This window comes from Ambystoma mexicanum, chromosome 8 (assembly GCF_040938575.1).
Source record: "Ambystoma mexicanum isolate Mex_15411 chromosome 8, UKY_AmexF1_1, whole genome shotgun sequence".
Lineage (NCBI taxonomy): Eukaryota > Metazoa > Chordata > Amphibia > Caudata > Ambystomatidae > Ambystoma > Ambystoma mexicanum.
In genome coordinates, this window is record NC_090929.1 from 1,060,284,773 (window position 1) to 1,060,310,880 (window position 26,108).

The 26,108-nt window shown below is 44.4% G+C and overlaps 1 protein-coding gene across 3 annotated transcripts in view; it reads left to right on the plus strand.

The window, feature by feature from the left end:
• CSGALNACT2 (chondroitin sulfate N-acetylgalactosaminyltransferase 2) overlaps positions 1-25,678 on the plus strand; it is a 321,127-nt gene extending 295,449 nt beyond the window's left edge. For 2 of the 3 annotated variants that reach the window (XM_069611036.1, XM_069611037.1), the window contains exons 7-8: positions 9,439-9,520; positions 24,097-24,528. In XM_069611036.1, coding sequence (XP_069467137.1) covers positions 9,439-9,520; positions 24,097-24,389 — 375 coding nt within the window. In that variant the 3' untranslated portion in view covers positions 24,390-24,528. Of the gene's footprint in view, positions 1-9,438; positions 9,521-24,096 lie in introns of all 3 variants that reach the window. The other variant, XM_069611038.1, reaches the window with a different exon arrangement.
• Positions 25,679-26,108: the final 430 nt, after the last annotated feature.

Genomic DNA, 26,108 nt, shown 5'->3' on the forward strand with positions numbered 1-26,108 from the left:
ATAGACATCTTACTACTACTTCTCTATCTATGTACTCACTCACGATATTCGTAAGGCTTCCTCATGGCAGAAAAAATACAATCAGAGGGACCTCGACGCGTGAGGGATTTTGGGTACACTACACGTCACGTTGGGGGATGGTGTTACAGGCACGCCCATGTCAACGTCCCCTTTCGATCCTCGAAAGACAAATTGCAAAACTCTGCGATTACCACTAGATGTCAGACTATATGCACAGCATGTGAATCTAAGCAGATACAATCATCAGAAATGCAATTACAGTAAGTAATGCATGTCATACCAGTCTAGGTGCTTCTGTTATTCTTTCCAAGTTGGACGCCCTCTTACCATTATGCGCTAATTTGGCCGTGGACCAATGCGACCTGAAGAAAACCCTTATTCGGGTGGTTGATGTCATCTTAGGTTGCAATCCTGATCTTATCCAAACTTCAGGGGGCTTGGAGTCCCCTTATTGCCTGGGGTTCCACCCAGATACAGTTCCTCCTGGCGATACTCGGATGGGCCAAGCGACAGTAACAGCGGAAACCGAAGAACACGCTATTGCTGCATTACGCAATGAACTGCTGATGATGGCGAGAACCCGCCCCTCCGTATGAGGGTATAAAGAAAAAACAGCAATTAAGGTGCCGGCGTAGACCTATTAACAAGCCAGGTTTGGACGGTTGCCCTGACTCAACTGCACTCACTGTTCTTCAGCCCTGTCCTGACCTGGTTCCTTGTAAATTCCCCCTATCCCTTTACCTTGGTTACTAGAGTTACCAAGATGATGAAACGACTAGACTGGTGGTCCTGCATGGGCAAATGGCTTTGTCCTGAAGTCTCTACTGCCATCCCTTCTGAGATGGCCCCTCCCAGATTGGTTCTAGAGAATGGGAAACCCTTGCCAAATCAGGATCCCCTGTTGTGTTCCACCCCAGCCCTCTATCATCCCAACCTGTACAACACAAAGTAGGGATGTACTCTTACCCCCACTTCCACCCCCTTGAACTATGCACAAAAGATCCTCTCATCGATTTTTGGACCTGTGCCACTATGGGGGAAACTAGTTAAAATTGAGGAAATGAACCCGACTGCTGAGTCAGTTTTTAAATAGATTGTTTTTGACTTTATGGAAGCAGCTTCCGGGTCTCTCAGCAGTTACTAGTGAAGACATTTTGTGGGTGGATCTCCTGGCTCTGTATAGCCCCACAAATTGGGTACTCATAGAATTTGCATCATATGCAGTGATTTCTCTATTATGTGCTCCAGTCTGTAGTTAAATTTGGGTTTCCAACTTACTGTGTCGCAAAAGATCGATGAAGCTCCATGATGTTAATTCAAGTCTTTGGGACAAGTAAGTATTCAATTTGAGCTTAACTCTGTCTACTTCCAACCGTTTGAGTCATAGCTTGGCGTTTCCATTGGGTGTAACTCCTTGCACTCTACACACGATTAAAGAGGCCATACATTGGGTCCCAGAAACAGTCTGTCCTGACAACCAATGACAATCTACATCAGATGTTACACATTGGGCCTGTTATTTTTCCTTATATACAGATCAGTTTGTTGGCATCCCTTGTGCCCTCTCAAGTGGTATTCCCCTCCTGTATAATACTCTGCCTTTAACTAATTCTCACATGGATGATCATGCTATATGCCACCATTACGATGCCGAGGGTCTTAGAAGCAGCCCTGCACATCCTGTTGGTGGGGCTTTGGATGTCGTCCCTGTGCCTTTTGGGTGTTTTCGACCCCTTTTGTGGAACATTGCAGGGATTTTTAAACATCTGGATGACCAGGATTGGGGCTCTTTTTATACGCGGTTACACATAGTCTTTCAAGAGACTTGGGCAGTTGACCCTTTAGTGTTACAGGGTTTACCTCCCTTTTTCCATTTCGGCAACAAAGGTCTCCAAAGGGAGACCATCTAGAGGGCTCCTTATCTGGATTTATGTGTCACTGGGCTGGCAGCCAGAGGTTGTGCAAACCAATTGCACTGACCTCCAAATTCTGCTCATCACGGTTGGCGACAAGGGATTGTTCTGTTTAATCATCTACAACGGCCATGGTTACCTCATGGCTTATCAACTCTTAATAAATGTCAAGACTTAATTAATATAAAGTTTGCACCGATAGTGGCCAAGTAAAAATTCAGCACTGTGGTAGGAGACTTTAATCTCCAGATGGAACCCATTAGAGAGCTTGCAGGGTTTTGGGATGACCAGGACATAGCCTGGGATGTACCTCCTTTAAAGGCTAAAACACTTACCAGAAGACACCAGCTTTGTGCTAAATATGTCTGTATGATGTTTAATTTAAACCTTGGGGCCTCTGATGGACGATTCTGAAATGATCATCCCACATGTCCCAATTTTAATGGCCATGATGGCAGTTCGACCATTGATTATATTTTTATTTCTGCTAGAGACTGGGTTAGAGCCAAAAACATTGATTATATCGTAGAACAGAAAGTGATCACTTCCCTTTGTCACTTTCTATTCTTATGTGCAATGTTTTATATCCTGATTTCTGCCTGGTTTTCCCCTACCAACAGGCTGTGACAAAAAGTAATGCGCCAAGGCCTTTGCAATGGCCTAAGTTAATTGGTCAAAAAAAAAATCCCCAAATGTATGGTACAACTCTGCCCATTATGGAATCAGTTGTGGTGGCCAAAACTGAGGTTGGTGCACCATTGGCTAGATTTGAGTTAATGATGGCTACGATCTGCCCCCTGGTAACCGCTCCAATTAAAGTGGTATGATGCGGGGGGGGGGGCTGGGCCGGAAAGCCCAGCTGATATGATGATGATGATGATGATGATGCCTGCCCTGCAGCCAAGACAGAGAGATAGTAAAATGTGCGGGTAGCACAACAGAGGCGGATCGAGAGAGGTTGCATTTGTTAAGGGCTAAATACCGATCCCTGCTAGTGACAAAAAAGGAAATGTGTTGTGGAAAGCAGGAGGATATTGTGTAATGCCCATAAAGCAGGGGATACTTTATTATTTTAGAATGAATTTGGTTTCCGGTAGAGTCCCTAAATCCTAGCAGTCCCTGCCCTGTTGTATTAGTGGCGATTTGCAGAAATCCCATTTTTCAGGCTTACATCGTGATACCCTGCCTCCATTTCTGTAGGTCTCCCTCTAACTCGCCTGAATGTAGTAGTTCCTCTGTCTTTTACAGTGGACCTGGTGGAAGTAGCTCTGGCTACGTGTAAATGGGGCAAGGTTCCAGGCCCCGACTTAATACCCCTGGATTTATTTAACTATTATGTTACAATTGGGGCCCCGGTCCTTCTAAAATATTTAAATGCTATCCTAATTACGGGAGTTATCTCCGACTCCTAGTGTGTGGCAAATGTTGTTCCAATTTATAAAAAGGGTGGTAAGGAGAGTCCTGTAAACTATCACCCACTCTCTTTATTAGGTGTGTGGGCAAACTCTGGCAAAATTATCTTGAAGTATGTCCAAGATTGGGTGGACAGCAATAATATAATATCGTACCTGCAAGCAGGCTTTAGGATTGATAGGGGCACAGTGGACCAATGTTTGCTTATATCTTTGCTAAGTACTCACTTCTGTGGGGAATTAATATTTTTTGTATTTCTTGATCTGAGTACTGCCTTTGACTCTGTTTCTAGAGATTTGTTGTGGCAAATTCTTTTAAATCGTGGGGCTCCATTAAATGTGTGTATATTTTAATTCAGCTCTATTGAAATACGAATGCTTGCGTTCGTTATGGCCCAGGGGTGGGACAACTGATCAGTTTGAGGTGTCCTTGGGGGGAAAAGCAAGGTTGTGTCCTGGCCCCGCTCCTTTTTACCATTTATATACAGGATGTAATTGATGCATTAATGAGCGGGTGTCAGGATACCCTGAAATTATATGTAAATGTCCGGCACTCTTTTACGCAGCTGATGCGGTTTTAATTCCAATTACTCCCAAGGGCCTAGAAAAATCTGTATATATCATCTTGGCCAAGTGATCAGAGCTCCAATTGAAACTGACCGTGGGTGAAACCAAATCGATGTTCAGTTCCCACCCTTCTAAGCATAAGGCAATTAGGTTGAAAGTTGGGGATTACCTGATCAAACCATTGGCCCAATTTGATTATTTTGGCGTGAGGTTCCAATAGCACTTTGGTTGGGCTCCCCAGGTTGACAAAGCAGTAATCAATCTGGACAAACCAAGTTCCGCTACTATGTCATATTTTTCCGCCCATGGAAGTGGTGTTGTGTCCCCGACTCTGGACCTAAACGGCAAGCAGGTCTTGCCTGCGGTGCTTTATGGGTCGGAGCTTTGGGGCCACGTGAAAGTCAGCCAACTAAACATAAAAGAAAATGCATTTGAATGCATTTTTAAACGATTTTACTCATCCCTCGCAGTGCTCTCTCTGCCCCGACTCACTCGGAGTAGGATATCATTGATTATTTTATTTGGTTATTTATAACATTATTCCTAATAGGCTAGCAAGCTCTGGAGTGACCGGTGGGGGAGCTGTAGCTCAGCCTTGAACAAAGTAAAGATTTCTGCTAAATGGTATGGCATGGAACTGCTTTTTGCAGATGCCATCAAGTGCCACCTTGGCCACTTTTACATTACTTATTTTGGAGAGCTTGGCGTTAAGCAATACTTTTATGAAATTCACCATCCATTTGAAAGATCTTTATATATGCGCTTGAGATTGGGCATCTTTGCAGTAGCTATGTGGACCGAGGTTTGGTGTAACAAAGCATTTGAAATTCGCCCTATGTTCAGCAGCAGAAGAGAAATGGTCATACTTGTTCTTATTTTGTGAAAGAGGCTGAGACTCCTTTACTTCAAATGGTCCTTAAAATTGCCAGAGTTCGTACAGTTAGCCAGGCTATGTTGTTTTTAACAACTTCTTCTCTCAAAGTGATATCTGCTACAGTCCGATACAGTTATAGGGCCTGGCTTTTGAGAAAGAAGTTTTGTGTTAATAACTAGGATAAAGACCGGTTTCCTCTTATTTTATATGTGCCATGATTGGGAGATTTGCTGTCCTTGTTGTAATGTTTTAAGGAATGTTGAGATTAATGCATGAATTGTTATTAAAAATGTTTCTTTTGATTAATTTTAAAAATGTGTGATTACTATGTACATTTTATGGCTCATGTCGAATAAACTTTTGTTAGAGAAACCATATATTAGGATTTTAAACCAAAATTCCTCATTCCAACCTTCTCGCACTTGTGTCCAGTTTGCAGACAACTTATGATCTTATCAAAGATTGTTTTCAGACTTAACCGAAAGTAGACAATTAGTTGTAACTATTACCTCTACTGCCTCTCAACTGTAGAACACACTGCCTTCTCCAAATCTTGGGCAGCAGAGATCTGAAAATTCTTTGTGACGAATCAACTTCCATCTCACCAGTGGCCCTGGGATGAATATCGGTTTCTAAACCATCAATCAGCCTCTAGTACACCATAAGGGATTCAAACAAATTGGAATGCAAGTGAATCATAAGACGACCTTGCCCAATATGGGTAACGTTGTCGGAATGGGCGGCTTATCTCCGCAAAGGTTGTGGATCGTTGGTTACTTGCAACACAGCGAAAATACAATTATTACCCAATGATAAAAGGGACTGTCCAGGCAAGGTTGTATAAAAATATATCTACTTTATTATTACAACAACCTACCGTTCTAGCACACTACAAAATACAAAACTGTAAAGGAACACAGAGGACAGACACTTTCACGAGGTTAAGGGATGCACTCTGGATACTGACAGGGGGGTAGTGGGTAAAGTGATCAGTCTTACTGTTCAAGGTTATTTGGTTCCAGCACCAAAGGGGCAAAGGGTCGTAACTGTCTCTAGGGGCCTTCGAAGAAGGACCAGGGGGGCAGAACCTTCAGTACCAGGTACATTGTCAAGTTCTGGTACTCCACATCATTGAGGCGGTTCTAAGGCGCTTCGCAGCCCTTGAGACAATGTTCATGGCAGGAAACCGCTGCGGTTACCAGGCGGCAGGCAGTTCGGCAAGTGAGGCTGGACGGATGTCTGCAGGCTGTCCGGCACGGCGGCTCAGGGCCAAGAATCATCTCTGTGCTGGTTGACGGATCTGGAATGATGGTTGAGGTGTCTCAGAAGGCTCTGGTGACTGTGGCGTGACAGCAGTCAGCGGTGCAGCCGGATGTGGTTCGAGGACTCTACTGTCTCAAAAATGCCCTTAAGATGGACTCTGGATGATGCTTGTGTGGCTTGTGTGGCACTCCTCCTAGCTTCTTCACAGGGCTTGTATCGTCCTTTCAAGGCCGATGGCCAAAAGCTCAGGAGAATGTTTGCAAGCAACGGCCTTGTCCTTAGTTCAGATACTCTCCAGAACTTCCCACCTAGGAAGCTTGCTGGCAGATCCTAGCAGGGCACGCTGTGTGCTGGCTGGGTACCGGTTCTGGAGCTGATGGGACGGCCTGAGTCCGGTATCTCCCTCTGGTCCTTGGAGATGTTTAGAGGAGGGATATCGCTTCCCTGTTGGTACTCCTGGCATTCCTTCACTGGCGGAAGATGTAAGGTAGACTGTACCTTCAACCCGGGTCCATACGAGTCCTCCTTACTCCTTCGGAAGCCATCAAATGATCGCCAAGTGAGGGGTTCTTTTAAAGCCAACTGGTCCCCAGTGATTGATGCAGTCTGAGCCTACCTTAATGTCATCATTCATGGACTCCCAAGTCCACCGATGCTCAGTCACGCCACCACTCTTCGGACCTTCCACTTCTCCTGCTTCACAATGCGACAGGTGGGGACTCGCACGCCATCTCCCTTTCAAGCTTTGAAGCCGTGTGTCCCTGTCTACGTCATCTTCTCTCGTCCAGCTGACTTAAAACTCCCAGGCTTTTCTCCCTCTCCCTCCCCCTCCCCCTCTCCCTCTTCCCCTTCCCCTTCCCCTCCCTACCTCTCCTTCTTCCTCCTCCCAGATTTGACACAGCCGTGGGACTTCCCCAGCATAGGATGATAGTCCTTTTTCCTTGTTCTACATGTGTTCTGTACTACTCCAGTGGTTTTCTTCGTCTCAGTACTACAGTAGTATTCCTTTTCAGGTTTACTCACATGTTCTATGTAACAATAACAAATGTTTGCTTGCTCTTCATATTGTCTTCTAGCAGATGTTACCAATGGATTATAGGTAAGAGGGTTAGGGAGTTCCTCCTCCAAACCTGAGCCCTTGTCCCCAAGGGTGGAGCCTCTCCTGGTGAGGCTCTGCTTGCCTTTACCCCTATGGAGGGTATTGCGCAACAGGCCCACCTCCCCCCCCTCCCTTGGGAAGAAATGACTGAATACTGTGATTCGTCACACAACGCAGACTCTCGCGTCAAATCGGTACTTATACTACTCGATTTATGAGCAGCCTTCGACACAGTCCACCACAAATCTCCTCAAAAGACTCGAAGATAAAGGAATCGGCAACACATTACTCATCTGACTAAAATCCTTAATGACAGAAAGAATGGAAACGAGTTGGATAACACAGTTCGAGTCAACACATGTGGAGTCGCCCAAATCTCATTGCTCTCAGCACTACTTTTCAACATCTAAATGACTCCCCCCACCCCCAATCCTTATCAGCCTCATCATAAACTTGGCCTAATGTGTTACAACTACGCATACAACACTCAAATCATCTACAAAATCAATGCCAGCGAATGGCAAAAGCCAACCGCCTCACAGAAATAAACCAATGGATGAGCACCAACAGCCTTAAACTCAACCAGGACAAAACAGAAATCATGATCGCTCCCAATGACCTGTCGCACCATCACCCATTCCATGACCTACTGAATTGAGACACATACCAGAACCATCCAAATTGGCCAAAAATCTCCTAATGTTAATGGACATCGAACTAACGCTAGAATTGCAAACCAACACAGTAGCTAAGAAATGCTTCTTCCACTTACACACAATCGTGAGGATACTCCCATCCTGCACCTTCCCACACAGAAAACTCTCATCTCTTCTGTCATGTCAAGAATAGACTATGCCAACAGCATCTATCTCGGAATGCCAAAATACCTTATGAAAAAACTACAACGGATACAGAACGCAGCAGCAAGACTGCTCCTCCCTCCAACACTGAGCAAACCAGATGCATAATGCCACAAAAAAACACCGAAAACTACAAACACTCAATGGACACTCCACAACACCAAAAAGGACACTAAACAAAACGCCCATTAACCACCCATAAACAACCATGCACAAAACCCCTCATAAAGTCGACCAACTGAAAACAAACCGGCACACAGTGACTGTTTTTTTCCAAATTGAAACTACCAACGGCACATCAAAGCTCTCTTGTACTTTTACCTCTCAATCCCACTAACTAACCCCTCCCAGCGCCCTTCCTTTTCAGATCCGCAAGAGCTCTTGGGGACCATGAAAATGTCAGCGGTTTGTAGTATAAATTTCAAGAACATAACATTGCAAGCCTTCCCCTTTTTCCATTCCTTCATCTTTGTGGTATTAGGCAACCACATTGTGGCATTTAGCACTACATAAAAATCACCAAAAACAAGATATTGTGAGGAACATCTGCTGATAGTCTGGGTTCTAGAGTTCTAAAAAGGAAGTCCTTCTTTTGATGACATTCGCATTAATACTTAATTAGAGGCAACTGGGAAATTGAAATAATTGCTTATTAGACTTGTGCGAAAACATTTTTAAATCTGTAGTTTGCATGCCATCAATTTTTCGGTTATCCTGCTCCATTACATAATTGCTACATTGTCTTTACCTTTTCTCTTGTCAGTTTGCGTCAGATATTAGGTTTGTTTTCACATTTTGAAAACAATTTTTTATTTAATTCTCTTAATATCTCATGTGGTGACATCATTGTGATTATTCCTGTTATAGATTGTGCAGTTTTATTACTTTTGTATTTGATTGTTTATTAAATGTTGCATTTTTAATAGGTCATATGCTTATATTTTGAGATAATAAAGCAACGTACTGATTTATTCCCTCCCCCTAAATGTGCTTTTCATTTGGAAGCTTAATGTGCAAGCCTTCTTTTTGCCGATCGTCTTCGAGAGTTTGGGCCAATTCATTCATGCAGAACCTCACACTGCCGGAGAAGAATTCGATATTGAGCTTTGTTTTTAGCACAGCTCCATGTGCTGTCGTTGCTTGTATGCACCTGGCCACAGATAAAATGGGTACTTGAGCAGGTTAACCTAGCAATTGACAGGCCCTGTTCGCATCCACGGTTAGAAGTGAGTCACCAGGTAACCAATAAATTGGGAGAAATAAAGTTCTTGGTTGGAGGTGTACCAAGTAGATTAGATTTTCTTTTTTGTGAGCGCTGCACTTATTTTTTCCAAAAACATTTGAAAAATCAGTCAGGAGAATTTGATGCCATTGTCTTGTCAGCTAAAACGATTTCTTAAATAACGAAGTATTGTAAACTGTTCTGCAGGTTCACAAGAAAGATTCTGGTTTCTGGAGAGATTTTGGCTTTGGGATGACCTGTCAGTTTCGGTCCGATTTCCTAAATGTTGGTAAGTAGTACTTTTTGTTTATTTTTTTGTATTTATTTGTTTACGTACTAGTGAGTAGTTTCCTTCTCTTCTCAGTAGAAGTTTGCAGACTAAAAAGCATTATTTTTAACGCAACGAGGTGAAACTGTCTTGCCCTCAATGTGCAATGTGCTGAGGAATTGAGAACGTTGGCGCTAATTATATTTAGTACATTTCATTGGAGTATGGCCTTTCTCCATTTCTTTTCTTTTTTTGTTTTTGTTTTGGCGGGGTATTAAAGGTAAATGCCAAAGGCATTGATTTTTAAATACATTTTATTAGAACTCTTTCCCTGTATCCAGAGCTTGCATTTTGAGAAGTGTTTTTTTGTTGGAAGCTGCTGGTAATTTTTCAGTTTTAATCTCATTAGATTTGTCCATTGTGCAGAATGCAGTGATTGCCAAGGGCTTGCGTATTCAGTTGTTCAAAATCTAGTATTGCACGGTCTGAGTTTGTTGTGCCAAGAATGGGGATTCACATGCCAATGAATCACTCGGGGCACCAAGAGCAAAATGGTGGTGGGGAGGAGCAGAAAGGGGGATAGGCAAACTTTTGTGGAGGGTTAGGGAAAAGGGGGAAAAATGGCTACATCCAAGGACCAGTCCCTGCTCAACCAAGTTGCAATTCCGAGTCTTACTCCGCCAGCAGTTTATTCCAAATGATAGGGTCTTATGTGGGGAGCGTTTTATGCTTTGATTTAGATTTTTACATTTAATATCGTGCACATGACGGACCAAACCGTATAACGGCGCAGTTGATAAGAACATTCATGTAAAGCATAGTCAAGCTCAGAAAGGAAAAACAAACCAAAAAAGACCACAGATATGGAAAGGGGGGGGACCTCTCTCTAAACAAAAATAGAGCCTTACAAAACTGAAATAGTGATTGAGCGTCCACATTTCTAAAGGATCAGAGTTCCACAATTTTGGACCGAAGACAGCGACTCTTCTATCTCCCCTTGATGTATACACTGAATGAGGGATGGACAGAAGATGGCAATCACTAGATTGCAGATGTCTTATGGGTTGATATGGTTGAATCAGTTCCCTCAAGTATACTGGGGCAAGGCCGTTAACGCACTTAGTAATAAGGCAGGCTACCTTACATCTAATCCGGTCTTCAACTGTCAGCCAGTGTAAAGCACGATGAGATGGTGAGACATGGGCAGTTCTACCTAACTTAAAAATCATCCTAACTGCCGCATTTTTTGCTTTTTGAAGTCTTTGCATTTGTTTAAGTGGAATACCAAGCAGCTGGCTGTTACAGTAGTCTAAATGTGCATTAGTCAAGGAACCCACCACCGAAGCATGATCCTGCTTGGGGATATAAGCCAGTACCTGTCGAAGGAGTCTCAAAACATAATGCACCGCCTGAACCTTTGCTCCGACTTGGCCTTCGCTGCCCAGATCATCCTGCCATATACAGGCCAAGTTATTAACCCTTGATACTAATTTTACATTTGTTCCCAGGAGGGTCGGTATAGGCAGTCTCTTGGCAGAAGATAGGCGATGTCTAGGTCTGAACAAAACAAGTTCATTTGTGGCTGCATTTAGTAGGAGTTGATTGGTGGACATCCACCCATTCAAGGGCTCTTAGCGACTGTTGTTTTTCCCCTGTAAACCTTCCCTCTTTGAGCACTTGAAACACTTGCCTGTGTATAGGCGCTATACAAATAAACATTACCATACCACCCACTCACTGCCTCCAAGCACTGCCCCAATCTGCTGAATGCTTCATCAAAGTTGACAAGCCTGATGAAGATCTGAGTATCGTCTGCATAGGAATGAAAATTCATCCCATGTCGTCTCAAGATCTCCAACAGGAGACAAATGTACAAATTGAACAGCAATGGTGAAAGGTATGATCCCTGGGGGACTCCACAATTCAATCTAATGGCATCCGACAGGAACTTGCCCAATCCCACCTGCTGACAGCGATCAGTCAAGAATGATCTGAACCAGTCAATAGCATGCTCGGACACTCCTCCTACCTCCTGCAATCGACTTAGCAAAGTATCATGATTAAACATATCAAAGGTTGCGGACGGGTCCAGCACCACCAAAAGGGAGAGCTCAACTTAGTCCGCGGTCCTCAGTAGATCATCCTGTGCAGCTAAAAGGGCAGCTTCGGTTCCAAATCTAGATCTGAAACCCGATTGGAACTTGTCCAGTAACATTTCTCGTTCTGCAAAATTGTTCAACTGTCCTGTGTCCACTTTTTTAAAGAATTTTTGTGGGCCACGGAAAGCGGGTTGATAATTTTGAAGTATCTCTGAGTCCAAATTAGACTTTTTCAAAAGGGGTGTAACTACAGAGTGCTTAAGGCTGAGGTACCGCCCCGTGCATCAAAGATTTGTTGACAAATCTAGTCACAAAAGGGGTCAAGTCCGATGATAGACGTTTAGCTGCATAAGCAGGGAGAGAAAACAAGGAATCGTTGATGAGCTTATGCCCTTGTGTTTTAGCTGGATCGTGCCACTGTCTCCTGTCTGAAACAGAGCTCTGGGAGGTCCATAGTGGAAGACCCAGTTTGCTGTACATTTTGGATCCTCGTTTCAGTAGGCTTTAATAGTTCCATGCAATAAAAGTCCTGTGCAATGTTTTGAACCTTCTCTTCTGCTGGGAGCTAATATTAGGTATTTTAGGGCAGGAATTATGTTCTCCTGGAGGTTGTCTTGATAAGTCTCACTGCCCTGGTGTGTACTAGTTGAAATTGACCAGTCCATTTCTCTGGATGACCTCTTATAGCATCCATTTTCAAGATCACCAAAGCTTAAGCTATTTACATTTTTGTGTGGCCCTTTTCGTAAATGAAGTTGGTAGAGTGCATTTAGATTCAAGCCAGTTACCAGCTGGGCCTTACATAACGTTTTGGAGATATATCGTTAATATATTTTTAAAATAGATATTGTGACAATATATATCACATATACTATAGTATTTTTATTTACATTTTGATATTTACACAGCTGTGTATTCTCAAACAGGAAGAGGAACCCTGCATTTGCACTTTATTTGATCAAGGTTTTATAAATCATGGTGTTTTTGGCATCTTACATGTAGTTGGCAGCTTACAACTGAGCATGTAACCCACATAAACGATATATATTGTATATCACCACTCAGCCCGAACATTTCGAAATTTGACTTGGTTCATATCGCCCAGCCCTAACTTGGGCTTTAAAAGACCTGTTGGCACCTAAATGGAGAATATTTGGCTGAATTTGCATCCTTTGGTGGATTACATAGGAATTATTCCCATATGCTAGCAGATAATGGGGGTTGCGGGGTGTCCAATAATATTTTGTTTTTACTCTCATTGAGACATAGGTTAGTTCTAATTATCCAGTCATGGCTCACCGTTATACATTCAGAGATTATGCTAAAATCCTTATCTTTTTAGTTTACTCACTGAAAACAATGAATTAATGTTTTGACTGGCTTGAGGGCATAGTGCCCGCTCTGTCTAGTCCAAGGGTCTGCAGACTACAACTCCCATCAACCCTCCTAGCCAGCATTGTCAAAAGTGCAGGATCATGGGCGTTTTAGTCCAAACCATCTGAAGAGCTGCAGGTTGCAGACCCTTGCGTCAATTTGGAACTGGTGATTGGTTGGCCTATAATGCTCTTAGTAGTTCTTCCCCAATATCTATCAGAGTTGTTTCTATGCTCCTTCCAGGTTGAAATCCAAACTGTCATGAAACACGCCTGTGGTTTCTGCTGTAGAAGTGTGCTGCTCTCTGTAGAACCTCTACCATTAAGGGTAGGTTTGGTGTCTTTGGCAGAAGTTGCCTGGCCAGCGGTTTTCTTTTAGCTTTGGGTGTTTAGTAGTTCATGGAGTTGGCGTTGCATAGTTTTGTAATGCAAGGAGTCACTAGGTTGTAATTGTACTGTTGATGCCGTCATGTTAACTGATTTGCTGACCTTGTTTTGTAAAACTAGGATGAAGGTACAGTATTTGGTAGGGTTAGATGCCTCTGTTGATATGGCCATAGAATACTTCAGTTGGGTGTTTCTTACATTTAGGAAACAAAATTAATGTAGCGTGTCCGCTTGGTATTGGATATGGGTATGTGTAATGGCTAATATGCGCCTTGTAATCTTCATTAAATAGTACTTTTGGAGACTTCCACCTTGGTAGTTTGCAAAGTATTCCTTATTTCTGTTATTCATTGCACATTTACAGCCCTGTGCCTGTATTTTGCAGGTTATGTAATCACTCGGGGCATTTGATATCTGGCATCTATGCTCCATTCTGCTGCCCAGGTTTCACAGTGGCCGGATTCTTCTTCTTGTAAGTTTGCCGGTTTCATGTGATCTTGTTTTTGTGTTGAAGGAGATAGCGTCGCTTTTGTAAGTTCCTGTTCAATGTTTATTGCATTGAGCTTGGAAGATGGGCAGTCATTCTTGCCTAAAAAAGTTGCGCCTTTGAAGGTGTTGAAGGTGTTGTTTACTTAGGGACTTTATTTGGTCATTTTAAGTGGTTTTCAAGTAAAAACCTAGTTTGCTGCATCTTTGTATTTCCGCTGGTGCTGAGGCAGTTTTATTTAGCTGGAGATCTCTAGATTGCCTGGCTGAAACGACTGTGTGTTGCTGGTGGGGACAAGGATATTGTCAACATGAACAGGACGTTGTTTTATTTCATAAAATGCAGTGTGGTCACAATGGCCAAGAATGAATTGATGAATTTGGTTTGAATACCATTCTAGCTAACTATTCAGATCTTCAAAAGTGACAATTTTGTTAATTTTAAATTTCAAGACGGCTTAGGGATTCTAACAACTCTTTGAGGAATGAGTTGCTGGTTCTGACAGGTATAGGCTGTTATGTGATATAGGTATTGTCATCCGGAGCACACTGAGTTGTCAGCTGTTCGGAGGAAAACTGGTGCACCAAGGCATTAGCACTACATTAAGGGTGGTCCAGGTAAGTAAATACTTACCCATCCACCAGGTTTTGTTTCCCCCATTTTTTAGTGTTTTGAAGGCCAGGGCAGCAGTGTGTAGTGTGGTGAGCTTGAGACCATTATGTGTTGCAACTATAAATCTGCTTTTACGCCTACTTATTTTACTGTCAAAATAGTCAGTGGCGATAGACAAATGCATGAAGAAACTAAAACTAAATGGTGTCATGATGGGGTAATACAATAAGTGGCTCTATGGGTTTGATTCTAAGCAGCTTACCTCAAAGTAATGCCTATTCTGTGTAGGTGTTGGTCTTACCTGGGACTCAATCAGAGCCTCTTGGCGTCTGAAACTAGCCTCTTCCTTGTGAAAAAAAAACAATTGGGCAATGGTTCTCCCTTCCAGCAGCAAATGTTTGCCACTTCTCTTTGTGTTCCACTGCAGCAGGGACCACCAACCTTCCACTGATTTTCTGATTTTCATCTCCTCATATAGTCCTGCCCCAGGGCTTTCCCATTTGTGGTTGTCCATTTCTAATGGATTCCTTACTCCCATGGATTCCTCACCCGATATTTGCAGACTTTTCTACCACCAGGGGGCTAAGCGTAGCTCTGCCCAACGCGTTTATGTGCCCTGCACTGAACATGACACCGGGGCCAGCATATATCTAGCCATCGCACCCCATTACCACAGTTAGCCCCCCAGACAGTTTGCTACAGTAACACTGCTACTACGAGTATGGCTAAAATGCCTGATCGCGTAAACGCCACCGGCTTCAAGCCCTGCACAGATTGTGGTGGACAAATGTCAGTATCCTGCCGGCACATGATTTGTCTTTGTTTGGGGGAGAAACACAACCCCCAGGATTGTGGGTTAAGTCAATCAATTTATCCAAAATCTCTGCGGATGCTCAGTGAAACTATACTTTGGACCAAGATAAGAGATCTTGTTGAAGGTCATGGGGTGCGAAGCAGAGTTTGGAAGCCAGTCCCAGGTCCGCAAGGAGGAGGAGAAAAAGCACGGAAAGAGGTCGCATTCACTGAGGTGTTTCTCTCTGCACCAATCTACTTCGTTATCAAAGAGGACTCTTTTTTTGGAGCTGGCTTCCGACTAGCAGGAGGCGAGTGGTCTGGAGAACTCCCTAGAGATGGTCATTTTTCTGGCACCGACTCTGGGGAAGTTACAGGCTTCATTCCAACAGCTTGTGGCCAACTTGATGCAGGCATTGGGCTTGTCATCCCCTTCCAGCCCGAAAGTTCAGTTTGAACAAACAAACAGGAGCTCCCAGAGGTGGTGTCTCCATCTCTGCAGAAGAACCCTCTATCACTCCAAGTGCAAACCAGTTATTTACATCAGTGTTCTGTGCCAGGGAGAATTTCCTGTTTTGGCTCAGATTGGTTTTGCATGACATCCAACTATTGGATTTCGCAAGTCATTCACCAGAGATCGTATCCCTTACACTTAACACCTTCCAGACCATCCCCTTTCCAGCCTTTTTTCTCCCAATACTCTCCTTTTGGAGGATGTTTATCAGCTTCTGGCTGAGGGCACAATAGAGGTTATCATGCTCCTAGCAAGGCAGAGGCTGGTATTCAGTTTACTTTTCGGTTCCGAAGAAGGATAATGAGGAGGTTGCATCCCACCTTGGATCTGAGGCTGCTGAATTTGTACCTGTGAAAAGACATTCAAAACTGTTAAACTGTGCCATCTCCTCCAAGCACTCGATTGACTGGATTGAATAGTTTCCCTGGATCTTTTGGATGCTTATTTGCATGTGCCGATTCCCTTCAATCACAGAAAGTACCTGATATTCTTAGCAGGCCATTGCCACTATCAGTTCAAAGTTCTGTTAGTCAGCTTCACTTCGATACCAAGGGACTTCACCATGCTGCTGGCAGTGGTCACGGTTCTCCTTAGGAGGGACAGCATTCATGTGTCTTACTAATGAGAAAACTCTCGTCTGAGCTTGCACCGTCTGCACATCTATCCCATACATGAAGCCCGTTGCATGGCTTAGGCTTCTCCTTGAACTTCAAGAAGTCTCAGGTTTTGCCATCCCTGCCCCTCAGATTTATCATGGACCCTTGTCTGGGCAGAGATGTTCTGCCTGAGGATTGAGTGGCGAGCATCTCCTGAATGGTGCAAGTCCTCCAATCGCAAGAAGTTCCTCCCTCTGACTTCCTTCACTTGTTTGGTCTCATGGCCTCCTGCATTCTCATACATTTGGAGGCCTGACTGCGCATGAGATCCCTTCACTGGATCCTCCTTTGCCAGTGATCCCGATTTCAGGGAATTTTAGCCAACGTTTTTACGGGTCTCAAGTAGAGATTTTTGAGACCTCATAAAGTGGTCCCTGCAAGACCATCTGGAGGGGTTATTGCTTTGGAAACTTTTGGCCTCAGCTGACGATACTCACCGATCCATCTTTGAAAGCCTAAATCGCTCACCTGTGGGATCTGATGGTGAGAAGACTCCGGTCCCCCTTGCAGTCTCTGGAGCACATCAACTTTCTGTAATTGAGGGTGATCAGGTTTTCCCTGATTGCCTTCTCTTCTCTGTGAAAGGCAAGTAAGTACTGGCCCTGATGGAAACCAGTAACCAATGCACTACCTTAAAATGCTTGGTGCTGTGGGGTCCTACCTTCTGTGCATAGAAGCAATGTGATCTGGGGCACAACCTACCTCTAACATCTTGCTCCTTGCTCCATCCTACTAGTGTCATTGCAGTGCCCTGAGCAGGTAGACTTCAGTCTCTCACGAGTGGGAGATCAGTTGGGAAGTTCTGGCGATCTTCTCCCATTGAGGGACTCCTTAGGTGGACGTATTGGCTTCTAGTGTGAACAGAAAGTGTGAGGAGTTCCGCTCCAGGAAATTTCCTGACATGGGGGACGCACTCCTGGTTGACTGGATGCTTGGCCATGCATTCCCACTGCCCTGCCATTGCGCTGCTTTTCAGGAGACTACACTTGTTCGGGCCCACATTCTTGATTGTTCTGGACTGGGCTGGCTTGGAGAACATGCTAACTGGAGTTGCTGGACATGTCAATCTGCCCTCCTTGTTGCCTCCCGAAGAGAGGGAATCTGCCCTCCCAGTCAGAGGTGCGGGTCCTCCAGCTCAACGTGTGCAGCCTTCTTTCATGCTTGATTTCTGAGAGGCTGAGGTACAAGGAGTGGGACTTGTTGGGCGACTTCCCGGATGTGTTTCTCTATGTTCAATAGCCGCCACAAAGTCAATTAATGCCTGGAGATGGTGTGAATTCTCAGCTTGTGCAGGGAGAGAAATGTGGACCTCTTTATCCAGGCCCATATCGTCTGTTTTAGAATTTTTGCTTTCCGTGGCCCAGATGGGTCTGCAGATTGGCACTGTAAGAAGGGTACCTTGCCACTCAGTTTTCAAAAGGACCCTTGAGCAGGGCGTGTGCTTCACAACTCCCCTTATGCAATTTTTACAGAGATTGTGCATTAAGTTTTCACCACATCCGTTTTGTGATTTCAGTGTGGGATTTGAATTTACTGTTGACTTTCTTTGTGGGTGCTCCTTTTGGGCCTTTAAATTTGTTATCTTGGATAACTGACCCCTAGGGTGATGTGTCTGGCGGCCATCCCCTCCATTTGTCAGGTGTGTGAGCTCCAGGCATTCTGTAAAACCTCCCTCTTTAATCTTTGCCAAAGACAAGGGGGCGTTGAGAGCGAGACCTTCCTTCCTCTTGAGGGGTGGCCTCAGATTTCCATATCATCCAGAAGATTCATTTTAGTGTTTTGCTCCACTTTACCCTTCCAAGGCAGAAGAGCGATTCCATTAGCTGGACCCCTTGGAACTCTCTGCAACTAAGTCTCTAGGATGAGGGACATCAAAGATGATCAGCCTTTTGTGGGATATGCTCTTGCCCATGCTGGCAGACCTGTGACCAAACAGAGCCCGATGAGGTACATCATACACTTCATATAATAATTTGATGACCTGGCTGTGAAGGATGTTCCTGATGGTCTCGGGGAGGAGGGGGAGCTGGGGGGAGGGGCAACATTGTTTGCCAAGAGATCTAGCGGCCACCTCTGGCCTAGATATACAGGCCCCAAGTAATGTCCAGTGTGGTGCGTATAGAGGCATTGAGTAGAGGTGCGCCTCCTGGTGGCAGAAATGTTTCTGAAGATCAGCTGCCCTGAAGATGGAATATCATTGATGAGGAATCAGTCGGAGGAACATCATAAGAAAGAACATTACTGAGAAGTAAGTAATTTGTTCTTCTCAAACATGGAGTCATAGCTGTCTGTCTCCTGGGCTACTGGACCCTTCTCCCCCCTCTTTGTGTCTCCCGTTCTTCTCTCTTGTGTGCTCGTCTCTTGCGTTCTCTCTTTCTCTCCCATTGGAATATTGGGGAATCTAGTCTTTCCTTTATGTCTAGGCTAGCAGATGGGATAAAAGGACTGGCAACCATATTTAATGTAGAAAGTCGACTGCATGAGTTGCTGGTGGTCGGAGGTGGTCCACCTCATGGACCTGCTGTTCCTGATTCTTTTGACCTGCTTATTGGGCCTAACTGGCCTCTGCAGCATTCCAGCTCATCCTTCTGGAACTCCATGCCTGCTGCTATGTGTCCAGGTGTTTGCTTGCAGCAAAGTGCAAAATCATGGGGTGAATTTGGGAACTGAAGTGACATTACACCAGCTCGGAGGAAGTCTATGATTTGGGGGTCTTCTGAATGTTCTGTATTGCTGCAGTCTCGCTCACCTCTTTTTAAATGTAAGCTGGCCAGAATACAGTGTGGTTTTTGATTCGTAGCAACGGGTGCTTTTTGGCAGATGCAGTGCAGTATGACATGTTTCCGTATTTTGGACATAGACGAGAAAAAGGGTTTTGGGCACTCATTTACCACTTCCTGGGGGTCATACCACAGGTTCTCGACATCCACGGGCTCTGCACATTATACAAATGTGCAAGGGAAATTGTCAGTTCATACTTGCAAAGCATTTTAATTGTTGGTGAACCTGGTGTCTGATCGCAATGAAATATAGCTTCTGTTCTTCAATCAGGTTTCCTATTTTGGTTGCATTTTTGTTGCTAAAGCCTGTCTCTGCAAGGGCCATGAATGTTGGAATAGAAGAAAAATACAAGCCAGCACCTTCAGACCCGTTTATATGGTCGGGGTAAGCCTAGCCCGGATTCTCTGGTCATGACAATTGCAAGGAAGTGGTCTTCTGCCCCATTCTTAACTTCTGACCAGCCACCAGAACATGAGTAAGAACATAAACACAGTGGGAAGGAAGATGTCAACCAGGGCTTTGTCGAGCATGTAAGTGGCCAATGCACAGCCTTGATGGTCCGATGCAATGGTAATTGCCATAACACATTAATCAAAGATCTATCAGACACCATGCAAGCACGGATAGTATTCGAGTGGAAGCAGTGCACAAATGCTGTCATTAAAATCACTTTTGATGCTTCAGAGACAGCTGGATGCTAAATAGCAGGTCCAGCTGTGGTCAAAAGACTTTCCTGGCTCCCAAGAACAGGTTTCAGACCTAAGGCACACACGATTCTGGCCGAACAGTGGAGCAGAGCTTATTGATTAATCGACCATGCGCTTGAAAAGATGAAATTGGACGAGACTGGAAATGAAATATGCATATTTTCATATTTCCATGTTCCCATGTTCGAGGGTCATCGCAAGTACCCTGGATAAATAATGGGTGCAAAGCATTACCAGTTCATAGTACTTACATTTGGGAATCGCATCAACACCTTGTGTGTTCACAAAGGTGTTAGCAGTAGTCTGAGTACACTTGAGCAGAAGGAACATAACGTATCCTCCGATTTAGACAATTGGCTTATAACTGAGAAAGAACCAGCAAATGACTCGAAAACACAAGACAATCAACCATCTGAACACAACAAAAGGCACAAAGCTGTAACCCCTTCACAAAAAAGGGCAAAGTCCATTCTGACACCATTTTTTATTTTTTAATTTTTTAATATACTTTTTTGAATTTTTTATTTTTAAAGTCAAGCTAAGCAGTCCGCAACATTTCACACTGTAATGAATAGGCTTATCCCTCATTCTGTTTGCACGCCTCCCCATAAGTCCTCTTCAGGAGTGACTGTCAAGCCAATGGTCAAAAACGACTGGCACAATCCAAAAGGTAGTACATTCTTTAATGTGGTGGACTCTTGATAACATATTTCGAGGAAAACCTTTTGTGAATCTGCCATTGCAAGTGACAATAACCGATGCATCGAAGTTGGGCTGGGGGAGTACTCGATATCCTATGCCCTTGTATGCCAAAAATGGTCTCTGCTTATCCCATGTATATGATGACAATGTCGGCCACAATTTGATCTTGTAAACACTTGTAATGTCTATGCCATATGAAACCCCCCACCTTAGAGCTGCTGCTTGACTCTAATAACGCGGTTTGTCATGACTATAAAAGAAACAGAGCACTGACAGGTAGGGTAGGGTAGGGTAGGGTAGGGCAGAGTTAGTGTGACAGGAACGTCTCTGTTTATGGCCTTTGGGAGTAAGCAACGTTTATTACGCCAGACCAACCACTTGCACTATGCAAAGCATGTGCCTCTAAGCCGATCTAAGCCACATACTACTACTGGGTAAGGAATGCTCGCCATACACTCTCAGATACGCACATGACACCGATGTACCTGGCTTAGTTCTTTACGTGAATGGAACATTCAGAGTTTATAAGAGGAGCGTAAAGCCTTGTTTTCTGGAGGTAAGATGCATTGGAATGGATCTCAGCTCATTAAGAGCACTGTTCCGTTTCACTGCTCCATGCAATGTGGTCCTAGTCTTTTGGCAATAAGAATTTTTGCAATTTAGAATAACATTTTTAAGTCTGACCCTGGAAAGTACTAGATGAACTGTGCTCGTGTGAGGCTGGAAATTGCACAGCTCGTGGGTCCATGCGCAGAGCTGGGGAATCATGGTTGCATCTGACTGGACGCCGCATAATCTAGGGATTACATACTTTGGGAGTTCCAGGTGTTATCCCAGTTACGTAAACCAATGTGACTTGCTAGCGTGAGTGTGTCAGGTATTAACCGAGCCCCCTTAACATGCTTGACCTAGCTGCTAACTGCCCTCAGATGAAACTAGCCGGCTTGAAGCACTTAATCTGGGGACCAAAGTAGAGTTTGTCAAAATGCCAAGGTTACGGCCTTGCTTGTGGAGCTGGGTGTGGAGCCTAGCTATTCTGCCAAACCATTGTAGTTTCATTCCTGAGAAGAGGTTTCCAAAATAACCTGTTTTTATAGGGTTTAGTTTCTGCAAGTTTATATCATGCACTGTTTGATGTGGGCCATGTCGTTTTCGAGTGTCTGGTGCAGTCTTCCTGGTCCCTAGAGTTTTATCAACAACTGTGTTATCCCCATGTAAACCCACATTTATTTGGGCTTTCTGTGTGACAAGGGGCGGTTTGTGTTTCAGGTTTAAATTTTGGCGGGCAAACCTCTTGTTGCTTACGGACTCTCACCGGAGGAAGGGAGGGAGGGAGGGAGGGAGGGAGAGAGGGAGTGAGGGAGAACCGAACCACCCTGTGTTGGTGTCTCCCCTCTTAATCCTTCCACAAGTCCTCTCCAGTGGCCCGGTTGACCCTGGGGTTTTGTTTTGTGGTTGCTCCCACCAAGGGGCCAACCCTCCTCCGGGGAAGGTTTGCTGGGCATTGCCCCTTTACATGTCAATGTCTGACAGAACCAAGTGGGCGCCTCATCTGGGTGAGGCATAGCCTGCCTGCGCAGTCTGTTCCCAGTAGTGGGAAGGGAGTGGTTTGGGCACTGAGGAATGACATCCCTGGAGGCCGGAGGTGCCTAGCCCTGGGTTTCTATGGTGACATGACAGGCTGGGCGCCATCTTCCTATCGACCATACATGTCATCACCCAGGAGCTTCTGTAGGGGGCACGGTATACTCTGTTGGTGACCGAAAGCATACAGCATCTGAGCAGTAGTAGTAGTAGTGGTGGTTACGTAAACCGTGCTAACCAGTCTGTATGTGGATGGTAGTAGAGTGCAGCTACCATTTGTTCAGGTGCTGCCTCTGGTCACTACCAAACTGAAAGGAAGCTCTTGCTCTCAAGCCACACGGCTGATTTAATTATCTATTTACTAACTTGCTCCCAGGTGACCCCATTTTATGTTATTTAATTATTTATTGCCAATTGTGAAGGAACTTACTCCCAGGTGAAACAATTGAATGTTACTCAATTATTATTTATTTTCCTAATGTAATTGAACTTGCTCACATGGCGATGGACTGATGTTATGTGTTGAATTAATACCCAGGAGCTGGTTTTACCTTGTTTAGTTTTATCAAGAATGCTGTCAGGCTTGTCAAACGAAATAAGGCTGGGACTGCTTATTTAACCAGGTACCCTAGAATTACTGGTAGCCTTCATGGAAGCCAGCAGACACACAGGTGATGAGGGTCCATCTATCTCCCCCCCCCCCACCCTAGGATTCCGTTCACACAGGTGTGCGGTAAGGTACAAGTATCCCATGCTCAGGACTCCTACAGGTTGCTGCTCACCCCGTCTTTCTTAAACGTAGGCAGAAACACCTTACACCGGGGAATTATAAAAGCCTAGCCAGTAAGAATGAATAATATGGACAAAAGGTAAAATAGAAATGATAAAGAGAAGATGGGACAGTGTGGACCCCGGCGGGACGCATGACCTGGTCTGGAGTGAGGAAGGAAATGGGACATTGCAACAGATGAAGCTTTGTAGCAGAATAGAATGGCTCCAAGCTGGAATGGTGCCCTCAATCCCTACACGTTCCAGCCTGGACAGTAGGATGGAATGACTGGGTTGAATGTCACAGATTCAGTAGGATCCACCTGACCTAGTAGTTTGTCTGAAACGTCTTCAATTGCCAGTGCTATTCACCTTCTAGGCAACACCTGGCTTTAATTGTAATGCATCCAAACAATTAATAACATTGTGATTGATGCCCTCGTTTGACAGATTCATTTGGTTTTGCTGCTAGATAGAAATTTCTTTTACTGCTGTATTGGCAACAGATGTGTATTTTCGAGGGCCATGCACACAGCAGATGTCATGGTGCACTTTCTTTTCCTTGCAGCAAGCAAGATGTATTCATGATGTTTTTCTTCTAGCATGACTATCAGGGGTGTTGCTAGGTCTGGAAAAGATCCGGGGCTACACTAATGTGGGGACTGGCAGGACTCGGGGCTAGCTAGCCTTTTGGTTGTAGTCCCTGAGCTTCTATATGGGGCTACAACCAAAAGACCCGAGGCTATAGCCCACTCAGTCCCCCCCCCCTCCCTTAGCAATGCCTCTGACTACCACGTCAAGGCAAGGCACCGTAAGGCCACTACTTTGGGCTAATTCTAATTGTATCTTAACATAAGCACCATTATTGCAAACCAGACAGCACAGTAATGGCCAAAATGTGTCCAATCGAACGTCAGTGTTGGATCCATTCCGAACAGCTTTGCTCTTTTGGATTTTAAAATTGTCTTAAAGTCCAATAATGCGTATTTGTTATTTCTAGGTGTTGCCGTTATTATTTTATTTGAAATTTTAATTGTTAATTTAATATCTTTTGGTTGTATCACCTTATTCAAAGCCTAGATGTCTATACATATTTAATTGAATCTATTTCCATTGTCGTCTTTTCCTCCTTTAGGGGGATTTGACTTAGAAGTGAAAGGATGGGGCGGTGAGGACGTCCACCTGTACCGGAAATATTTGCATGGGGAGCTCATGGTGATCCGAACACCGGTGCCCAGCCTCTTCCACCTTTGGCACGAGAAGCACTGTGCCGACGAGCTTACGCCAGAACAGTACCGCATGTGCATCCATTCCAAGGCCATGAACGAGGCCTCTCACTCTCATCTTGGCATGCTGGTCTTCCGGGAGGAAATCGAAGCCCACCTCCACAAGCAGGCATACAGGACTAACAGCCAAGCAGACCGCTGAGAAGCGACAAGCACTCTACAATTTGAACAATGTCCAGCCCAAAACAGGGACATGGCCACACCTGCCTGCTCAAAGCTGCAGCTGTTGCCTTCATTGTATTTCCAGTCCATTGCATCTTCTGCGAGCTATTTGTCAGTGAATGCCGCTGCCCTGCCTTCCCACTCAAACTGAATTGAGAACTTTTAATGGGATGGGCATGATGGCATGAAATACTTCGGGTAAAAGTATGACAATCACCCATTGAAAAAAATCAGGAAATTAACATTTTCATTTTGAGAGACATTTACTTTTTTATTCTACTTTAATTAGTAAGGAGCTTTTAGCATTTGTGCTCCCATTCAACCGATTGTTTTCGCTAATGCCTGCAAGTGATTGGTTGTCCAAATTGGTCAACATTTGAGCTCAAGAAAGCATTAACCTTCAAAGGTTTGAACACCTTGACATTATTCATCAATTTGCAATAAATTCATTTGAACACTCTTAAATGATTTTCTAGTGGGGCATCGCAATGCATGAATCATTCTAATCTTCATCTGCAACGCCGACGACAAATTTCCGTTTTTTAGTGGTACGTGGACTATCAGTGTCTGGTTTTGCATATGGTTGCTTAGGCAACCAGGTAACTCCTACTGGTGAATGAAGGACTCTTTTTCTGTACTGGATAAATCATGGGCTCTATGAATCTGCACTCTGCCAAGCGCTTTAGAAAATCCTTTTAAACTTTCCATAGGTCTCCTGTTGGTTGCATGGGGGAAGGTTCCAGGTGCCGCTAAATCACATACGTTGCTGTGATTAGATGGTGAGGAGGAACTTGACTTTTTCCAAATGTGCACTTGGACGTGTCGCCAGCAACATTGAAGTGTTTGTGATGGGATGAAAATGCCTCTGAATTACTGGAGAATTGACATGGACTTTGCCTAGCATTGGGCAAGGGTGGGGTGGGAGGGGATGATCTGTGCAACTGCTGGAGTGTCACCTCGGAATCAGAGCTTCAGGTAAGGAAATCACAAACCAATGTAACCCCACTCTGAAAACAGCCAGTTTTTCCAAAGAAAATAAATATGGAGTATTTACTATGCAGGTGTTTCCTACAGCACATAAACTGCATCGACCATCCATGGTTGCCACAAGGGAGAGCTCTACTAATGTCACCATTTACAAGTGTCTTATTGTGTCTACAAATTCTCAACTACGAAAGGTATGGATTACTTGAATATCAATGTGTGCAAATCAAAATGCGTGTATTCTTAAGTTCCCAAAACAGGCAATAAAATTCCTCCTGCTTCAAACATGTGTCAATCTCTCGGATGGACTGCAGACTCTCATCCCACGCTGCTATTCGGTTCCGTGGAACATTTCCTACCAGGCTATGGCAGTGTCATGGTTACCTTGTTGTTTTCAGCGTCTTCAGTCCCTTTCTAAGTCATGACGATCATAGAGCTACATTACTTTGCCAAGCGGGTTCCGTCTGCTTTGCCCAGGTTGCGCTCCTCTAAAAGAGAGCATCCAAACCATAGAACCATCAGATGTAGTAATGTGGCTCAGTGCTAGATTGGAATTTCCTCTGATTTTATTTCTTCTTTCTGTGCAATACCTCTCTGGCTTCGGCAATGTCGGTCCTACAAAGGTTAACACCTGAATGATCTGGAGGCCAACACCCCACATAGCCCCGATTTGCATCAGCAAGAGCTTTAACGCTGGTTCCATTCATCATGTAAC